The sequence below is a fragment of the Ursus maritimus genome, unplaced genomic scaffold (genome assembly GCF_017311325.1).
Source record: "Ursus maritimus isolate PB19 unplaced genomic scaffold, ASM1731132v1 scaffold_35, whole genome shotgun sequence".
In the NCBI taxonomy this organism is placed as follows: Eukaryota; Metazoa; Chordata; class Mammalia; order Carnivora; family Ursidae; genus Ursus; species Ursus maritimus.
The window spans coordinates 18,649,072-18,669,542 of NW_024426119.1; the positions used below are offsets into that span (position 1 = coordinate 18,649,072).

Here is a 20,471-nt window from a genome sequence, read left to right on the forward strand (position 1 = left end):
TGCCGATCTGACAGTTAAATCTAGGAGTTTTTATGGGCTCTTTGGTGTGGGCTGTTTTAATCTGATTAACCCTCCATGTACCTGTCACTGGATCAGGTGTTTGTCCACGTGATCATCTACCTATCAGGTAGTTAGTTGTGGAAAAGGCGGAGGTCTCCTTCCAGGGTGGTGTTTCAGATCAAGAGGGTTGCAGTTGTCACTGTCCTAAGGCATGCAGCCACATGGCCACCAGGTCAAGCTCTTTGTTTAAATATACCACTAGCTGCTGAGTTGGTCCCCTGGGCCTGGGTTAGGATGCCCAAGGCCATTCCCTTCCTTTCTGTCACAAGTTTTAAGTCCTCCAAGTAGGAGTTAAAGCTGGGACACTGAATAAAGCCTAGAATAACAGGATTGGTCTTTTTCCTTTTAAGGGTAGTTTTCCTCCTAGGACAGGGACCCTTGTCCCTGCCTGCCTTTCTTCCGACTATCCTTCATTCGTTTTTTAGTCCATATTAAAGAAACATTACTCTGTAGTTATCTTCAGCTACCTTTGTCTTTAGAACTGATTAGTATAGACCAGTAGTTCTCAAAATGTGATCCCATCAGCATATAAATAGGCTATATTATCCTATCTTTTAAAAAAGTAACCTTTGGCCCCCATGTGTCTACTTTTAGCTTTCACTCTATTTCTCTGTTCAGTGTACAGTAAAACCAAAAAGTACTAACTTCATTCTTTCTTAACCTATTACAGGGGTGTCTGGGTGGCTCAGTAGGTTAAGCATCTGACTCTTGGTTTTGGCTCAGGTCAAGATCTCAGGGTCGTGGGATGGAGCCCCGCGTCTGGCTCTCACTCAGCGCAGTCTGCTTGCCTCTCTCCCTCTACTCCTTCCCCTGCTCTCTCTCCCCATCTCTAAATAATAAATAAATAAAATCTTTAAAAAATTAAACCTATTCCATTAAAGTTTTCCATTCTGTGACCTCACTGAAACACTTCTTGTTGAGGTGACCAATGTTCTCCGCATTGCCTAATCACACCTTCAGGTCTCAATCCATGTGTTATCTCTCAAGATAATTTCACACAGCTGGCTCATTCCCTCTTCTTCTTTTTTTTTTTTTAAAGATTTTATTTATTTATTCGACAGAGATAGAGACAGCCAGCAAGAGAGGGAACACAAGCAGGGGGAGTGGGAGAGGAAGAAGCAGGCTCATAGCGGAGGAGCCTGATGTGGGGCTCAATCCCATAACGCCAGGATCACGCCCTGAGCCGAAGGCAGATGCTTAACCGGTGTGCCACCCAGGCGCCCACCACCACCACCACCACCACCACCACCACCCCCACCACCACCACCACCACCACCACCACCACCACCACCACCACCACCACCACTACTACCACCACCACCACTACCACTACTACCACCACCACCACCACCACCACCACCACCACCACCACCACCACTACTACTATTACTACTACTTCTCCTCCTCCTCCTCCTGTTTTTAAAGATTAAACAGGTTTTACTTTTTTTTCCCCCCTCACAAGAACATAAAAATTATTGATGGGGAACTGCTGATTATATCACATGCCCTCTTTAATGTCCATCACCCAGTTACCCCTACCCCCACCCCTTCCCTCTGGTAACCCTCAGTTTGTTTCCTATGATTAAGAGTCTCTTATGGTTTGTCTCTCTCTGATTTCATCTTGTTTTATTTTTCTCTCTCTTCCCTTATGATCCTCTGTTTTGGTTCTTAAATTCCACATATGAGTGAGATCATATGATAATTATCTTTCTCTGATTGGCTTATTTCACTTAATACCCTCTAGTTCCATCCACATCATTGCAAATGGCAAGATTTCTTTTTTTTTTTTTTGATGGCTGTGTAGTATTCGATTCTCTCTCTCTCTCTCTCTATACATTTTTAAATTAACTTTATTCACCTGGATATCTTACGCAATTCCTGGATTTTTGATGTTTTAAAGGAAGTGAACAAAACTAATTTTTCTTTTTGCTTGTGTCATTATATCAAATTTTGAGGTATTTGGAAAAATCTCATGAGGCAGAGTTTGAGCTCTTTCCTCACATCAAACCATTTTTTGTAAACAGAAGATGCAACTTTTCCGATGCCCTAGGAACTCACGAAAGTATTTTTCTAATTGATGTTAGTATCCTGAACCTGAAACTAACAATGACTTTTTTCCATAAAAGTACTCAGACTCAAGTGTGGTTACAACAGAGGGCAACTGAAATAAATAAATCTTTGTATACAGTAGAATTACAGAGTTTGAATAATAGTATAGTCCATCATCTACCACTGCTCACACTGTGTTAAGGATATATCACATTATTTGCATTTATAAAAAATGTACCACATCTCTTGCATCTTTGTATTCTTATATGTATTGCTTCTTCTTCCTGGACAACCTTTCCTTTGATTTGGTTTTACCTTCTCCAGGATGCTTCTCCTGATGTCCTTGGTCTTAATTTGAGCAGTTTGTCTTTGTGTCTGAAAGATCTTTTGCATACTTTACAGAAATTATCACACTTTATTAATTTGCTAATCTCAGTCCCCTAAAATATTATTCATTTAATCAATAAAAGACACTTTTATTTCTGCGTTCCATTTGCATGGTATGGTGCCTGTCATAAGTAGGTGTTCTATAAGTATTTGCCAAATGAATGAATGAATAACAGGTCTTCTCTTCTACTAGCCTAGCAGTGGAAACTAACATTCCCCCAGGTTCTAAGCCCTTAGTTGAAATAACAGAAAACTGGGAAATTACTGGTCAGTCTTCCTTTAATTCAGTTTTTTTCTTAGTGCTCTTGTGTTCCTTTGTCTTGATAAATATACTGAGTGGACAACTGAGATCCTGAAAGCCTTTTGAAACTTTTGGAGAACATGTACTAAATAAAGCCAAGATGTATTAAAACGTGTTTACTTTTTATTCTGTTTTGAACACATTTTTATTTAAGGAGTCACTGTAATTCAGTTATCAATTCAAATGCTTTATTTCTTAAAGGTATTCTTTTAATTCAAATACTTTTATATTCCAAGTTAGGTTTTCTAGCCTTAGATTTAAAACTCATTTTTCCTGAGTATATTTTCTCTTAACTATACAAAGGAATATATTTTCATAGAGTATGTTGAAAATTAGGAAAATCAAGGGTTCTGCTTCTATCAGGTGCAGTATTGAGAGAGTTATTTTGATAAAATCCAGTAGCTCTGATATGGCTTGAAAATACTTGCTCCCTTGGAGTATAATTGCAGGGAAAAAACTGTGGCATAGGTAAAAATTCACCATAATTACATGAATTGGTTTTATACATAATCATCTTAGGTTTTGATAGTGAGGTAGCTGTATGGAGTGTCTTTGGGTCCAACATACATGAAAACACAGGATTGCCAGGGTTCACACAAGAAGGAACTTGTTCAGGTTTCACTTCTGTGCCTGAATTTGAAGCTGAAGCACATTTCTTGTCCTAAAATATAAACACATCAAATAATTCTCAATTATAAAATTTTTTGGGAAAAAAACAAAGTTAGCACCAACCCTGTCTTATACCACTGACAAAAATTAACTCAAAATGAATTAAAGACTTAAGTGTAAGACCTGAAAGCACAAAGCTCCTAGAAAAGAACACAGGGGAAAAGCTCTGTGATGTTATTCTTGGCATAGATTTTTTGGATATGACACCAAAAGTGTAAGCAACAAAAGCAAAAATAACAAGTGAGACTGCATCAAACCGAAAAGCCTCTGCACAGCAAAAGAAGTAGTCAGCAGAATGAAGACAACCTACAGAATGGGAGAAAATATTTGCAAACAATATTGATAAGGGGTTAGTATCCAAAATATACAAGGAACTCATACAATGCAATAGCAAAACATAATCTGATTAAAAATGAGCAGAGGACCTGAATACACGTTTTTCTGAATAAGACTATACAGATGGTCCACCAGGAACATAAGAAGGTGTTCAACATCATTAATGATCAGAGAAATGCAAATTAAAACCACAACGAGATATCACCTCACTCCTGTTAGAATGGCTAGTGTCAAATAACAAGTGTTGGTGAAGATGTGAAGAAAAGGAAACCCTTGTGCACTGCTGGTGGGAATGCAAACTGGTGCAGCCTCTATAGAAAACAGTAGGAGATGCCTCAAAAAATTAAAATTAGTATTACCATATGATCCAGCAATCCTAGTTGTGGATATATATCCAAACAAAGTGAAATCACTATCTCAAAGGGATATCTGCACCCCCATGTTTGTTGCAGCACTATTCAAAATAATAGCCAAGATATGAAAACAATCTAAGTGTCCATTAATGGAATGAATAAAGATGTAGTATACTATATTCTCATGTATACATACACACATGAATATTAATCATCCATAAAAAAGAAGGAAATCATGCCACTTCAGACAACATGGAGGACATTTATACTAAGTGAACTAAGTCAGACAAAGAATACAAGAATCTCACGTATATATGAATCTAAAATTTTTAAAAAGTCAAACTCATTGAAACAGAATAATGATGATTTCCAGGGGATGGGGGAAATGGAGAGATGTTGGTCAATGAGTACAAACTTCCAGTTATAAGAAGAAGTTCAGGGGATCTAATGTACAGCATGATAACTATAGTTACCAATACTTTATTACATACTTGAAAGGTGCTAAGAGAGTTCTCAACACAAAAATAACTTTAATTATGTGAGGTGATGAATGTGTTAATATTATGGTAATCATTTCACAATACATACAAGAAATCATGTAATACACCCTAAACTTACACAATGTTATATGTCAATTATATCTCAATAAACCTGGAAAAACAAAACAAAACGAAAAGTTAGCACATCTACTTCACTTTTTCAGAAATTCTATTCTCTTCAGGGCAGTGGCTAGTCCTCATTAAATGACATAATATCTGTTCAAAGTAAACTTATCAAAAGTATGCATAAGATAGCTTTTAAAAATCCTGTACTGGAATCATGAGAATTTGTAAAAACATTTGTAAATCATGGAGAAAATCTGCAAGAAGTCCTACTGCTGAATTCTACAGTGAGAAGAGAACAAGATAAAATTTAGGGATGATTTTAGCCTTGTGGGCATAGCCATTAAGCAAATAATTACACAACTAATAATTACAATTGTGGTAAGTGTTACGGAGGAAAAAAAATACAAGATATTTGTGGAAATTTATAGGGGGTTCTAACCTAGGTGGGGGCTAAGAAAGGCCATTCTAGTGAAGTGTCATTGAATCTAAGACCGGAAGGCCAGGAAAAGGTAGAAGTGGGAATAAAGAGAAACTCAGCATGCCCAAAGTCAAGTAAGTTAGGGTGAAAATAGCTTGAGATGAGAATAGAGGGGAAGGGGCCATATCTTGAAGGGTCTTGTTGACTCTGATAAAAATCTTGATCTTTATTGTAAAAGCATTGGAAAGCAATTGAAGTGTTCTAAGGAGATGCATGTCATTAAGTAACAAGTTTTAGTATGATCACTTTAACTGCTGTCAGGGCCTTGAATGGATGTAGAAAGGAGCTACAGCTGTCCAAGTGATGACAATGATCTGTAGTAGGGTGGTAGTATAGAGAGGGAGATAAGTAAACAAATTTGAAATATATTTTGGAAGTAGAATTCACAGGTTCTGGTGATTGATTGAATGTGGGTGATGATGAAGAGGGACAGATCAAGGATGACTACTAGGTTTCTGGACAAACACTTGGGTAGCTGGTGGTGCCATTTACTATAATTTTTAATATATAAATTAAATATGTGTGTATATACATATAATTTAATAAATACTTAAATACAAATCATTTAGCTGTTTGGGAATGCAAGGGAGCAAGACATTAAAAAGAATGGATGCAAAAGTGCACATAGCTTTCTAGCACATGCATATAATATGCTTTATCCTTAGTAAAGTTAAGTCTATTAAAAATATCAACCTTCATTAATGAAGATGAAATAATTCAAGTGGAACAGACTATATAAACTTAATTTATCATTCATTCATTGATTCAGTAAATACTTATTGAGTGCCTACTGTATGCTACACAATGTTAGATGTTGGAAATGCAGTGATAATACAAAATTCCTAAGGCTTACAATTTATTATATGGAAGACATATACAGGAAACCAACTCAGTAAATGATGTTGGGAAACTAGTTAGCTGTTTTCAAAAATATATATCTTCACCTTCAAATATTATCAAAATAAACTTCAGATGAATTAAATACACAGTGATTAAAAATCACATTATAGAAAAACCAGAAACCTAGGAGAAAGGTATTTTTAACCCTCTGAGAAAGGAGGATATTAAAAATTTAGAAGTGACAAAAGAAATTATAGAGGAAAGGGTTGAGGTATTTAACTGTCCAATCTATACCTGAAAATACAGTTAACCAAATTAAAAAATAAACTACAGACTGGGAACATTAACAGCACTTTGTATTGACAATTGTCAAGTAAATTAATGTAACCCCATTTAAAAAAATTAATGAAATGTATGAAGAACTAAAAACTGCTCATGATTTTGAATCCTGAAAATCTAGTTTTTATGTCTATCCTAAGAAACTTAATTGTAGAAAAAATTCAATCTACAACGTTCCTTATAAAAGAACTGAAACGTACTTGTTAAATGGATGTTAATTTTGATTATATTGTTTATGCCAAATAGACAAAGTACTTGAAAATAGTTTCATAGATAGTTAAGTTTCTTCCTCAGTTTACATTGGTGAAGATGAATATTAACCCTGCCCTGGCTTAATTCTCTCAGTATAATTCCAACCTGATGGGATTGCCTAAGTTCTGTTACTACAGATTTTTTTTTTGTTTAATAACCTTCATTTTGAGCCTGTATTAGATAGCTTAATTTTTTCTGATAGATTTGCAGCGGTTAATCCTTTATAAACTCAATTTTGCTTGTGTTTCTAGTTGGGAAAATCATAAATATATATAAGAACCATAAGTAAGAACATACATATATCATCTTATATCTACTCATGTTTTAAATGTACTTGTGCCTGGTTATAATCTTGAAAAATAAGAAGGTGCTACAAATTGAAATGAACCTGAGCTAAAATGTTTTCCCCATAATAACATCCCTAAAAGCTACCTTTTCATTTAACAGTACTATAAAACCACATTCAATCAATTCTTCAGTCAACTATTAATGTGCTACTTGAACAGTATCTTTAATAAACTTTTTGAAAGTATTTTTCTGTGATTAAGGGATTTAAAAATCTGAATCAAGTGTAGTGAAAAGAGCACTGACGTTATAAGACCCAGGTTGTAGTCTCCTTGACTTGACGGGAATGTGAGAATTTGGGTAAGTCTGATTCTCTACAGTTTTCTGTTTGTAAAATAAGGGAGTCTGAATTATTTGTTATTTTAGATATCATCTAGTGACTCCATTTATTCCATAGAAATTATAAAGTTTTGTAAAATGAAGTGGTATCATAGAGTAGAACATTATGTTCTCGCGCTTTGCCCTAATGATAATCATCAGGCAAAGTGACTTTTCAGAAGAGCTTCTTTCAATAATTTTAAGAAATCTTTTGGATCTTCTTGAAAACCCAGTCCAAGAGTGCTTGATCTGCTGGTGTATTTGCATAAGGGGAAAAAGCCTTTTTCTTATTGTGTATTACCCTATTTCAAACATAGGTGTTACATATTAGATTGCTGGTCTTTTTTTCCTCAAGTTTTCCATGTTAACTATCCATTTCTTTAAAGATTGACTTTTTATTGACAAAAGTTTGAGGTGGTTAGTTATTGTTCTATTGTCTTGGTATCTTCTAAGCTGAGAGCTTTAATCTTTGGCCTCAGAAAAACTTCATTGGTCAGTTCTTGGGAATTAGACCATTATTTTGTGAATATTTATCTTGCTAGAACGTCCAGCTACCACTGTCCCAGCCACCTTTAAGGCCCATTTCATTTCTTTTACTTTGCTAATCAGAAACAAAATCTTAGTAGTGCTTTACTACCTACCAATAACCCTGAGAAGTTATCTGAAACTAGACATCCTTTATCCATAGTAGTGTAGGGCCAAGATTCTGCATTTCTAACAAAGTCCCAGGTGATGCTCAAGCTGCTGATCCTTACATGACGTTGTGAGTACTGGGCTACACACACTTGTTAGGAAAGATGTGGCTAAGCCATGGTCAGGAATTAAACAGGCCTCTGGGAGACAGGCCTCTGGGGAGAGAGAAGGCCATCATCACAGCTGCATGGCTTATACAAGAACATGTCAAGCAGACTGATTGGGAAATCTTGTTGGTATTTGTGTATCTTCTCCTGTAAGAGTTGTAAAAAGCACCTATTAGGTATCACCAGTCCTGTGTTCTGATATTGGCACTAATAACTATTTGACTTTGATGAAATTATTTTACAAGGATATAAATATAAAATCTGCCTATAAATATATAATAAAGAATATGGATTAGATGGTTTTGTTTCCTAATCTGAGGACTCAGATAGCAGGACCTTCCAAATGTAGCAATAGCAACTGTTAAAAAACAAAATGCAACGAAGTAAATTTGAAGATCTAATTGGCTTTATTAAGTGATTCACGAATCAGGCAGCATCCCATCCAGGAAATGGAGGGTAGCTTGGAGGAGTGGTGCGAAATGGAAGGTTTTCATAGGAAGGATAAGTTACTAGCAAGAGAAAAGATTGTTTCAGGGATTAAGGTGCAAGATAGCAGAGGAGTAGGAGAGTCTGGTCCCAGGAATTCAGCTAGATAGCTATCAAATCATTCTGAACACCTGCGAACTCAACTGGAGATCTAAGAAAAGAATTGCTGCAACTCTACAAACAGAAAAGCAACCACTTTCTGCAAGGTAGGAGGTGCGGAGAAGTGAATCTGAGGTGATATATTGGAAGCTAAACAGTGGGGGGGAGGAGCAGGCTACTGGAAAGTGATATAGCAGCAGAGTGGAACTTTTAGAAGTCTGCTCTGTTGAGGGACATCCTTGCCTTACTCAAGTGAGGAAGTGGGATGGAATCCTAGGTGAGACAGTGTGATCTTAGGATCCCCGGGGTCACAGAAAGAACGAGGGTGCCTGAATGTGGCAGAGTTCACAGGCATTGGAGTGGAGAAGGCAGCTGCAATCAGTGAGCCCAAGAGTGGGCTCAAGATTGCCATAAACCATGAACCGCGGCACAGTCGGACAACTGCTCTCTGAACAGGGCTCCAGCAAGTGGTAGAACCATGGTGAGACTCCCCACCCTTCCAGTGCAGGTGCACACTGTGGGAGTCTGCAGGGTTTGGAGACTCGAAACAGAGTCATATGCCTGAGATAGAAACTCTTGGTCACAGGCTGGGTGAACACAGAGTACAGATGGAGACCAGGGAGACAGGAGTGATTGACTGCTTCTTCCTGAAGGTGCACTGAGGAGTGGGGCCCTGAGCTTCCAGTTACAGGCTGGAGATTGGGAGGCCACCATTTTCATTCTCATCCTCTAAAGTGGCAGGGAAAGCCTTCAGGGAAAAAAAGACACGTAGAGCAAACTGGAGCAGATTACTTAGCCTGGCCCCCTGGCTAAATGCAATTCCACCCAGGGCAAATACACCTGAGAACTGGAGCAAAAAGATCAGCAAGAACGTTCAGCTAAGTTTACCAATCACAGAGAACTGAAAAACTCCAGCACTAGGGAAAATAGTATATAGAATTCATTGTTTTCTTCTCATGATTCTTTAGTTTTTCAATTTTGATTTTGTTCTCTTTCCTTCTCAAGCAACTTCTTATTTTATCTTTTTAAAAGTCTTTTAATTTTCATTTTTTATAGTTACATTCTACCCTTTCATTGTATTTTATACATATATATGTTTTAATTTATTTAATTTAATATATATTATATATATAAGATACATATTATATATATAAGATATATATTATATATATAATTTAATTTATTTAATTTAATATATATTATATATATAAAATATATATATAAAATATATATATTTATATATATATATAAAGTTTTTCTTTCTTTACAATTTTGGGATGCAGTTTTTTCTAACATACAGACCAAAATACACCCAGAATCATGTATTGCTCTGTTCTCTTCGCCTGTCTGATCATATTCTCTCATTTTTCTCTTTTTTTAAAACAGTCCTTTTTTATTTTTATCTCTACAGTTACATTCTATCCTTTCAATGTAATATATATATATATATAATGGAGGATCTAACTACTAGGATAAATGAGGCAGAAGAGAGAACTAGTGATGTAGAAGACAAAATGATGGAGAATAAAGAAGCTGAGAAAAAGAGAGATAAACAACTACTGGATCATGAGGGGAGAATTTGAGAGATATGTGATACCATAAAGCAAAATAGTATTAGAATAATTGGGATCCCAGAAGAGGAGGAAAGAGAGAGTGAGGGGCAGAAGGTATAATGGAGCAAATTATAGCTGAGAACTTCCTTAATCTGGGGAAGTAAACAGGCATTCAAGTCCGGAGGCACAGAGAACCCCTCAAAATCAATAAAAATAGGTCAACACCCCAATATATAGTAATGAAACTTGCAAATCTCAGAGACAAAGAGAAAGCAGCTCAGGATAAGAGGTCCTTTACCTAAAAGGATAGAAACATTAGACTGGCAGCAGACCTAGCCACAGAGACCCGGCAGGCCAGAAAGGACTGGCATGATATATTCAGGGTGCTAAATGAGAAAAATATGCAGCCAAGAATACTTTATCCAGCTAGGATATCATTCAAAATAGGAGAGATAAAAAGCTTCCAGGACAAATAGAAGATAAAAGAATTTGTGATCACTAAACCAGCCCTGAAAGAAATATTAAAGGGTATCCTTTAAACGAAGATATAGCCCAAAAGTAACACAGATGACAAAGGAACAGAGACAATATACTGAAATAGTTTACAGGTAATACAATAGCACTAAATTCATATCTTTCAATAGTTACTCTGAATGTAAATGGGCTAAATGCTCCAATCAAAAGACACAGGGTATCAGATTGGATAAAAAAGCAAGACCTATAGATATGCTGTCAGCAAGACACTCATTTTAGACCCAGAGACACTTCCAGATTGAAAGGGAGGGCATGGAAAACCATTTATCATACTAACAGACATCAAAAGAGAACTGAGATAGCAATCCTTATATACTTATATCAGACAAATTAGATTTTAAACCAAAGACTATAGTAAGAGATGAGAAAGGACACTATATCATAATTAAAGGGTCTATCCAACAAGAACATCTAACAGTTGTAAATATTTATGCCTCTAACATTGAAGCAGCCAATTGTATAAACCCATTAACAACAAAATTAAAGAAACACACTGAATACAATAATAGTAGGGGACTTTAACACCCCACTCACTGCAATGGACAGATCTAAGTAGAAGAACAAGGAAACAAGGGCTTTGAATGACACAGTGAACCAGATGGATTTCACAGATATATTAAGAGCATTTCACCCAAAAGGAACAGAATAGACATTCTTCTTGAGTGCACATGGAACATTCTCCAGAATAAATCACATAGTGGGTCACAAATCCGGTCTCAACCAGTAATAAAAGATTGGACTCATTCCCTCCATATTTTCAGACCACAATGCTCTGAAACTTGAACTCAATCACAAAAGGAAATTTGGAAGAACTCAAATACATGGAGGTTAAAGAGCATCCTACTAAAGAATGAATGGGTCAACCAGAAACTTAAAGAAAAATTAAAAAATTCATAGAAACAAATGAAAATGAAAACACAACTGTTCAAAACCTTTGGGATGCAGCAAAGGCAGTCCTAAGAGGGAAGTATATAGCAATACAAGCCTTTCTCAAGAAACAAAAAAGGTCTCAAATACATAACCTAACCTTACACCTAAAAGAGCTGGAGAAAGAAGAGCAAATAAAGCCAAAATGCAGCAGGAGAAGAGAATTAATAGAGCAGAAATCACTGACATAGAAACCAAAAGAACAGCAGAACAGATCAATGAAACTAGGAGCTGGTTCTTTGAAAAAATTAATAAAATTGATAAACCCCTGGCCAGACTTATCAAAATGAAAAGAGAAAGGACCAAAATAAATAAAATCTTGAAAGAAGGAGGAGAGATCACAACCAAAGAAATAAAAACAACATATGTTCTATATGTTCTATATCATATAATAACTATATGCCAACGAATTAGGCTATCTGGAAGAAATGGATGCATTCCTAGAGACGTAGAAACTACCAAAACTGAAACAGGAAGAAACAGAAAACCTGAACAGAGCCATAACCAGCAAGGACATTGAAGCAGTAATAAAAAATCTCCTAAAAAACAAGAGTCCAGGGCTGGATGGCTTCCCAGGGAAATTCTATCAAACATTTAGAGAAGCATTAATACTTATTCTTTTGAAGGTATTTCAAAAAAATAGAAATGGAAGGAAAACACTGAGACTCATTCTATGAGGCCAGCTTTACCTTGATCCCAGAACCAGACAAAGACTCCACCAAAAAGGAGAATTACAGACCAATATCCCTGATGAGCATGGATGCCAAAATTCTCACAAAGATACTAGCCAATAGGATCCAACAGTGCATTAAAAGGATTACTCACCATGACCAAGTGGGATTTATTCCTGGCCAGCAAGGTTGGTTCAATATCCCCAAATCAATCAATGTGATACACTACATTAATAAAAGAAAGGACAAGAGCCATATGATTCTCTCAATAGATGCAGAAAAAGCATTTGACAAAGTACAGCATTCTTTCTTGATTAAAACTCTTCACAGTGTAGGGATAGAGGGAACATATCTCAATATCATAAAAGCCATATATGAAAAGCCCACAGCAAATATCACTCTCAATGGGGAAAAACTGACAGCTTTTCTCCTAAGGTCAGGAACACAGCAGGGATGTCCACTCTTACGCTGTTGCTCAACACAGGACTAGAAGTTCTAGCCTCAGTAATCAGACAGCAAAAAGAAATAAAAGGCATCTGAATTGGCAAAAAAAAAGTCAAACTCTCACTCTACACAGATGACATGATACTCTATGTGGAAAACCCAAAAGATTCCATCCCAAAATTGCTAGAACTCATACAGGAATTCAGCAACATGGCAGGATATAAAATCAATGCACAGAAATCAGCTGCATTTCTACACACTAACAATGAGACAGAAGAAAGAGAAATTAAGGAGTCGATCCTATTTAGAATTGCACTAAAAACCGTAAGATACCTAGGAATAAACCTAACCAAAGAGGCAAAGGATCTGTAATCAAAAAACTGTAAACACTCATGAAATAATTTGAGGAAGACACAAAGAAATGGAAAAACATTCCATGCTCATGGATTGGAAGAATAAATATTGTTAAAATGTCTATGCTACCTAAAACATCTACACATTCAGTGTAATCCCTGCCAAAATACCATCAACTTTTTTCACAGAGCTGGAACAAATAATCCATCCTACAATTTGTAGGAGCCAGAAAGGACCCCAACTAGCCAAAGGAATGTTGAAAAAGAAAACCAAAGCTGGTGTCATCACAATTCCGGGCTTCAAGCTCTATTACAAAGCTGTAATCATCAAGACAGCATGGTACTGGCACAAAAACAGACACACAGATCAATGGAACAGAATAGAGAACCCAGAAATGGACCCAAAACTATATGGTCAACTAATCTTCGACAAAGCAGGAAAGAATATCCAAAGGAAAAAAGACAGTCTCTTCAACAACTGGTGTTGGGAAAACTGGACAGCCACATGCGGAAGAACGAAACCAGGCAATTTTCTTACACCATACACAAAAAAAGACTCAAAATGGATGAAAGACCTAAAGGTGAGATAGGAAGCCATCAAAATCTGAGAGGAGGACATGGTCAGCAACCCCTGTGACCTTGGCCACAGCAACTTCTTGCTAGATATGTCTCCAAAGGCAAGGGAAACAAAAGCAAAATGAACTATTGGGACTTCATCAAGATAAAAAGCTTTTGCACAGCAAAGGAAACAGTTGACAAAACCAAAAGACAACCAACAAGATGGGAGAAGATATTTGCAAATGTCTTCCCAGATAAAGGGCTAATATCCAAAATCTATTAAAAAGCGTATCAAACTCAACACCTGAAGAACAAATAATCCAATTAAGAAATGGGCAGAAGACAGGAACAGACAGTTCTCCAAAGAAGACATGAAAATGGCCAACAGACACATGAAAAAATGCTCCACATCACTTGGCATCAGGGAAATATAAATCAAAACGACAATGAGATACCACCTCACATGGGTCAGAATGGCTAAGCTTAACAAGTCAGGAAACGACACATGTTGGTGAGGATGTGGAGAAAGGGGAACCCTCTTAAGCTGGTGGTGGAATGCAAGCTGTTGCAGCCACTCTGGAAAACAGTATGGAGGTTCTTCAAAAAGTTTAAAATACAGCTATCCTACCACCCAGGAATTGCACTACTAGGTATTTACCTGAGAGATACTAATGCAGTGATCCAAAGGGGTACCTGCACCCCAATGTTTATAGCAGCAATGTCCACCATAGCCAAACTATGGATAAAGAAGATGTGTTTTACACACACACACACACACACACACACACACACGAATACCACTCAGCCATCAAAGAGAATGAAATTTTGCCATTTGCAATGACAAGGGTAGAACTAAAGGGTATTATGTTAAACGAAATAAGCCAGACAAAGAAAGACAATTATCATATGATCTCACTCATATGTGAAATTTAAGAAACAAAACAGAGGATCATAGGGGAAGGGAGGGAAATATAAAACAAGATGAAATCAGAGACAGGGAGAAACCGTAAGAGATTCTTAATCATAGGAAACTGAGGTTTGCTGGAGTGGAGTGTGGGGGCAGGGTAACTGTTTGATGGACATTAAGGAGAGCATGTGATATAATGGACACTGGGTATTACAGAAGATTGATGAATCTCTGAATTCTACCTCTGAAGCTAAGTACATTATATGTTAATTAATTGAATTTAAATTTAAAAGATATTAACAAACAAAAAGAGATACATAGATCAATGGAACAGAATAGAGAACCCAGAAATGGACACTCAGGTCTATGCTCAACTAATCTTCGACAAAACAGGAAAGAATATCCAATGGAATTCCCCCTTGGGGGAGGGACTGAGGTTCTTTTTTGTTTTATTTTAGTTATTTGACAGAAAGCAGCACAAGCTGGGGGAGCAGCAGAGGGAGGGGGAAAAGCAAGCTCTCCATTCAGCGTTGAGCCGATGCGGGGCTGGATCCCAGAACCCTGGGATCATGACCTGAGCCACCCAGGGGTGCCAAGGACAGAGGTTCTTATCAAGCAGATCCTCTGGTTTTCCTCTGGGAGAGGGCGAGGGCAGGCCCAGGTAACAGAACACCTGATTGGTGCTAGTTAACTAGAAAATTCCAGATTGATTGGCTTAAAATTCCACTTCTGGAGAGGTTGAAAGTCCAATTAAATCTTCCTTTGCTGTCCTGGGGTCAAGTGACTCCACCTAGGCCCCTGTTTTTCTTTTTAACAGAACTTAGTGATTTTGTTAATCAAAAAGCATAAAGGGATATGTAGATTTACTCATAATAGGGCCCCTCATTTGTGATAAGAAGCTCTTAATAAGTGTGTTCTGTGGTGTCCAAATAGGCAAAAAAAATTGGTAGTTAAAAAATACAACAAAAAAATTTGGCAGTACTTAAAAAATTTGGAATACTTAAGATCTAAATCCTTCCAGATTAGAAGTTGCATTATTATATATAAATAACTTCATGGTGGTCGGCAGGGTATTGTAACTGATCTTTTAAGGTTGCAGTAAATAGAAGATTGTTTACATGTATTAAAGTGCCTTTTCTTTGAAGATTCTAGAGTAGATTCTTGTGATTCATGAAGCTGAGACCCTTTATGAATTCTAAATCTTTAATACTAGTAAAATAATCTCAATTTCTTCCACTCTAGAATGAAGATAAGAATGTTTACAGAGCTGCATGTCAGAGTTAAGTGAGGATAAAACCTTTCTGACTTTCAAATTTGGGTTGGATTAATTAGGTTCCTCTTTAGCATAACTGAGCTCATCCTGAATTCCTGGGTTATTCTACTAAATATTTTAGCCAAGTTAAGTTTCTCAAGGTCAGGAACCTAATTTGTTTCGAAGGCTGAGCTCAATTCTCTAAATAGGAAGTAGTTAATCCACTTTCTTTTCCTTTGTTCAGATTTGAATCATTATCAGTAGAGTACTGGAGGAGTAGCACCAGGCAGGAACTGTGACCTAGGTTCCAGTCCCTTACCATGATTTCACCTCTGGCCATCATCTGTAAATTGGTAAAAACACAGCAAGACAAGCAAAAAACCTGCCATAATTCTTGTGGTTTTGGAGATAAAATGAAAGAAAACTGGACGTAAGTGATAAATTGCTATATACATGGAATTCGTTTTTACCATTTTCTTTCAGGTTTACCTCAGTGCATATGGATGATGTTCCAGAATTCAGTTCTGAAGTTTACAGGTTAATAACACTACATTAGTACAGCAGTTTACTAATACTTCATAATCTTCTAGGAAGCTGGCACAGCTGGGAGTAGAACTCATCAGATCTTGCAGCTGCTTCTTTGCGACACTGCCAGTTAATTTGTTTTCAATATCAAGAGCACAGACACTGAAACAGCAAGTCACCAGAATCCTATGGTATCTCACCAAGTCAGGTTTTCTCAAAATGTCCAGGTTTCTGGAGTACAGGGAAAGCTGCTTAGGTGGAAGGTGGCTGCCCTGTGACTTGTACTACAAAGTACCAACCCTAACTTACTTTATGGATACCCAGTCAGGTTGCCCAGAGCAACCTCAGTCACAGAGGACTCTCTTTCATCAAATCATCTTCTTCTACCTTCTGGTCATCTTTGGCCCAAAATGTAATACAGTAAACCATATCTAGTCAAAACAGAAGACAAATTAGCTGATAAACTTTGTTGGCATAATTTGTACCACACAATCAGGAAATGTTAAGGTCTACCTGAATCTTTTTGACTTCCAGGATAATTCACAAATGTTTACAGACCTAGAAACAAAATACGCATTTGCTTTTACTTCATGTCATAGGTCACTACAGTTTTCTTATTTGGGTTGCACCCTCTTCAAATCTGATATGCTTAAGATGCGGAGTTCAAATTAGATACAATTAAAAACAAAACAGCCTTACAGAAAGAATAATAAAAGGATTATTTTAAATGCTCTGCCAGGTTACACATAGGATCAGCAAATATTTACTTAAGGATAAAAAGGTTAATTAAAATTGCAAATGATTCTTCTAAAATTGACGGTCTTAAAAAACTAGACTGTGAAAGTGCCTTGAAAAGAATAAAAATCTACAAAGAAATGGTATTAGCTCTCCCACTAATGTAATTTTCAGGCTCCCCTGGAATTACAGAAAGCCAAGCCACTGTCACTTTTCAAACTTCTTCCTTATAAACACATACACATTTTTAAAAAAATAAATAAGAACAAGCCATTGAGATAATAAAAATGCTCTATGGAAGCTCTAATTTTAAAATTAAAAATCGTTTTTTCTTTTTTTGATGTTGTGTCACAGGTGATGTTAACTATAGCAACACCAAGAGCAAACAAAAAACCCTCCAAAAATCTAATTTTGAGGCACCTTTTTGTTTCTGCTCAGGCACATCATTCTCCTTGTTAATGCTTTCCTTATTTATCTTTTTTTTTTTTTTTTGCCACAATTGGGGGACAGAACCTTAAGTTTAACTTTCTACGTTTCCACCAAAAGTGAATACAAGTGCACCATATTCTTTTTTTTTCTCTATCCTTTTTGAACAAGGCACAGTGTAAGAAAAAAGATTAACAAGGTACGTTTTTTTCTCATTTAAAGCCATCACCGCAGTTGCACACCATCCCCAATCATTTTATACTTTCAGAGGCAATTCTGGCTCAAGGCGATGCACATTTACATCTGTGTAGCCCAGTGGTTGCCTAGAAAGATGTTTCTTGGGGGTGGGGGGTGGGGAGAGTGGCGGTGGGGGGTGCCCCAAATTTATAGCAAGGAAAACCAACTGTCAAAAACATTCAGCCCTCTAGAGCCCAAACCCACCCAGTCGTACTCGGTCATTCTCGGTATCTTCTTTATTTTTTCGGCAAACGCAGTCTTCCCCGGCAGCGGATGGCAAGAAGACCAGCGAGCGCACAGGGGAGAAGCCTTACAACATCCAATTAAAGCCGCAAAGAGAACGTGAACCTTCCGCTAGATCAATAGCTATCAACTAATCCGCCTAATCCAGGGAGCTGCCCTTGGGGTGAAACCGCGAATCCTTTAGAGTGGTTGTAGCAGCCCGTCTCCATAGCAACTGGCCGCGGAGCTTCTCTAGCGCCGGGGCCCGGATGTTGTGGGGATCGCTGCCGCCCCGCCTAGCTTCCTGCAGCCGAGCCGGGGCGGGCTTTGCTCCTCTTCGGGAGTCGTAGTTCTTTCCTCCTCCTGTGCCCGACATGAGGAGCGGGAGGGACTACGAGTCCCGGCATGCGCTGCGGCGCCCCGCCGGCCGCCGCCTCCCGGCTGCGAACGCCTGCGAGCAGGTTGTTGTTTTTAAGAGAGGCGTCACTGTGCTCCAAGCTGTGACCGCCGCCACCGCGACAGTCAACACAGTCGGGCGGAGGTGGCGCTGCTTGTTCAGGTACGGCCCTGGGCCGGTTGGGACCCCGGGAGAGGAGTCTCGGCCGCCTGTCGGGGCCCTGTCCGGCACCCGCTGCTGAGTTGTTTGGCGGAGGCAGAGGCGGGGACTTCTCTGAGGCGGGGGGCTGCCCTGGCACGGGCTGCTCGGGCGGGGGCTGACTCCGGCGGGAGCTGGCGCAAGGGTGATCTCGGAACGCGAGGCAGCAGCCCTCCAGGCTTGAGTAGGGTCGGGAGGTCTTGCAGCCTCCGATTCCTGCCTGCGGACCGGAGCGGCGTACCAAGGGATTGGGGGAGCTGATGGCCCTGGGGACCCTACTTCTTTCAATAGGCTGGCTTGGGCGCTTCTTGGTCTTGATTGATGAGAATCCGTATGGTAAGATGTTATGTGCGTCACCCGGCCGGTTTTTTCAGCCGGCCCATCTTTTTTGGTGACGTTTGAGCCCCGTGATGCCAGGAATAGAAAGATTAAATATTAAATAATGCAGCTGAAATTTCTGCTTATACTCCAGGCTGACAGTTATTAGATCCCCTTCCTCATCTTTCCCCCCCTCAACCGGCCCGCGTTAGCGTGGTCTTCCTAAACTCCTCTGTAGCAGCTGTCCACACAGTTCCTTGTATCCTCTACGTGTTTATCTTTGTTTAATGAATCCAGCTCTGCCATTGGGAGCGGCAATTTAAACGAACTCAGTCAATTACGGTACTTTGTTGAGTGGGTGAAATTTGCACAGCTTCACAATTGCTTTATTTAAAAACGAAGTGGAGCTTTCGTGTAGTTAGAATAGGTAACTACTTGAGTCCTGCGAATTTTGGATTTGCCTCCTCCAATAAGGTTATATCCATTGGATAGTGCTTGAATTGTCTTTGTTAGCGCTTCATATTTTTGGTTTAAGATTTGAAGCTTATTAGGTCCTACATTTCTCGGGGGGGTATAATTTTATCACACCTTGGACGCTAGTGTGAACGGTTTACTATTTGCCGAGTTCTCATCATAAAGGTGAAGGGACAGGAGAAAAGGTATTATTTTAATGCGTAATTTTTAACCCTTTAAGCGAAGGATAGGATTCTGATTAAAGAAGCTATTAAATAAAAATCATTCTCAAATAATATTCAGGGGTGTGGGAAATACTTTTTAAGTGAAAACTGGTTAGAAAATAGGTTAATTCTAATTTTGTAAACGAAACTATAGAACCAGAAGTGATCATGTCTACTAGAAAAAAGCTCAAAAGATAGTTATAAAAGTGATAAGATGGTGAAACCATAAATGACTTTTTCTTTATTCTTTCTGGCATTTTCCAAATTTTCCAAGGAAAACAATTTAAAAAAAGGATATACAGGTGCGGCAGTTCTATAGACCCTTTAAACATTGCTTTAAAAAGCAAATAAGCAACAAAAAAACCTACACAGAGCCCCTGTTACTGCATCCACAGACTATATGATTAATATAATAATATATTAATATAATAATTTAAATGTAAATTATTTGTCTGGAAGGGGCAGAAAGTGCATTAGTTGGATTAAAAAGGGAAAAAAACCCCAGATATGACAATAATTCTTAGCATTTGTACATCTCATTTTAATCTCTTTTCATTTTGTATGATAAAATCAGCGCCAGAGTGCTTAGTCTTTAGTTAAGGCAGTGCAATGTTGATTATTTTTGTAAATCCATCAGGTGACAAAGGATGGCCATATTAATCTGAAAAGATCTAGAGATAGGAGAATTTTAAGTTTATTATTTGTAAGCATTTGCCAGTGGAAATAAGGAAGTTAAGCAGTGATGAAATGGGGGGTTTAAAGCTTGTTTTCATTAAATCACTTTGAGTACCAGGTTTTGTATGGTACTGATATTTTGGAT

General features: G+C 38.0%; 2 protein-coding genes across 5 annotated transcripts in view; one reads left to right on the forward strand and one right to left on the reverse strand.

Moving 5' to 3' along the window:
- Window positions 1-3,110: 3,110 nt before the first annotated feature.
- On the reverse strand, window positions 3,111-18,437 carry CUNH15orf65 (chromosome unknown C15orf65 homolog). Its single transcript, XM_008706064.1, has 3 exons — window positions 18,239-18,437; window positions 18,054-18,148; window positions 3,111-3,458 (listed from the first exon to the last, which is right to left on the reverse strand). The coding sequence occupies exons 1-3, from the start codon at window positions 18,435-18,437 to the stop codon at window positions 3,111-3,113; spliced, it is 642 nt and encodes a 213-aa protein (XP_008704286.1).
- A 27-nt stretch (window positions 18,438-18,464) lies between these two features.
- The window catches only part of CCPG1 (cell cycle progression 1), a 38,276-nt gene continuing 36,269 nt past the window's right edge, over window positions 18,465-20,471 (forward strand). For 2 of the 4 annotated variants that reach the window (XM_040620613.1, XM_040620616.1), the window contains exon 1: window positions 18,465-18,620. The gene's annotated coding sequence lies outside the window, so the exon portion shown is untranslated. Of the gene's footprint in view, window positions 18,621-18,751; window positions 18,993-20,471 lie in introns of those variants that run through there. The other 2 variants (XM_040620617.1, XM_040620615.1) reach the window with 2 other exon arrangements.

Excerpts from the sequence above, each read along its gene's own strand:
- CUNH15orf65 (XM_008706064.1), bottom strand. The coding sequence starts at position 18,437 with ATGTCGGGCACAGGAGGAGGAAAGAACTACGACTCCCGAAGAGGAGCA. Across the intron at positions 18,149-18,238 it reads TTCGCGGTTTCACCCCAAGG|GCTTCTCCCCTGTGCGCTCG; the intron begins GCAGCTCCCTGG and ends GGATGTTGTAAG. Across the intron at positions 3,459-18,053 it reads AAGATACCGAGAATGACCGA|GACAAGAAATGTGCTTCAGC; the intron begins GTACGACTGGGT and ends TTTATATTTTAG.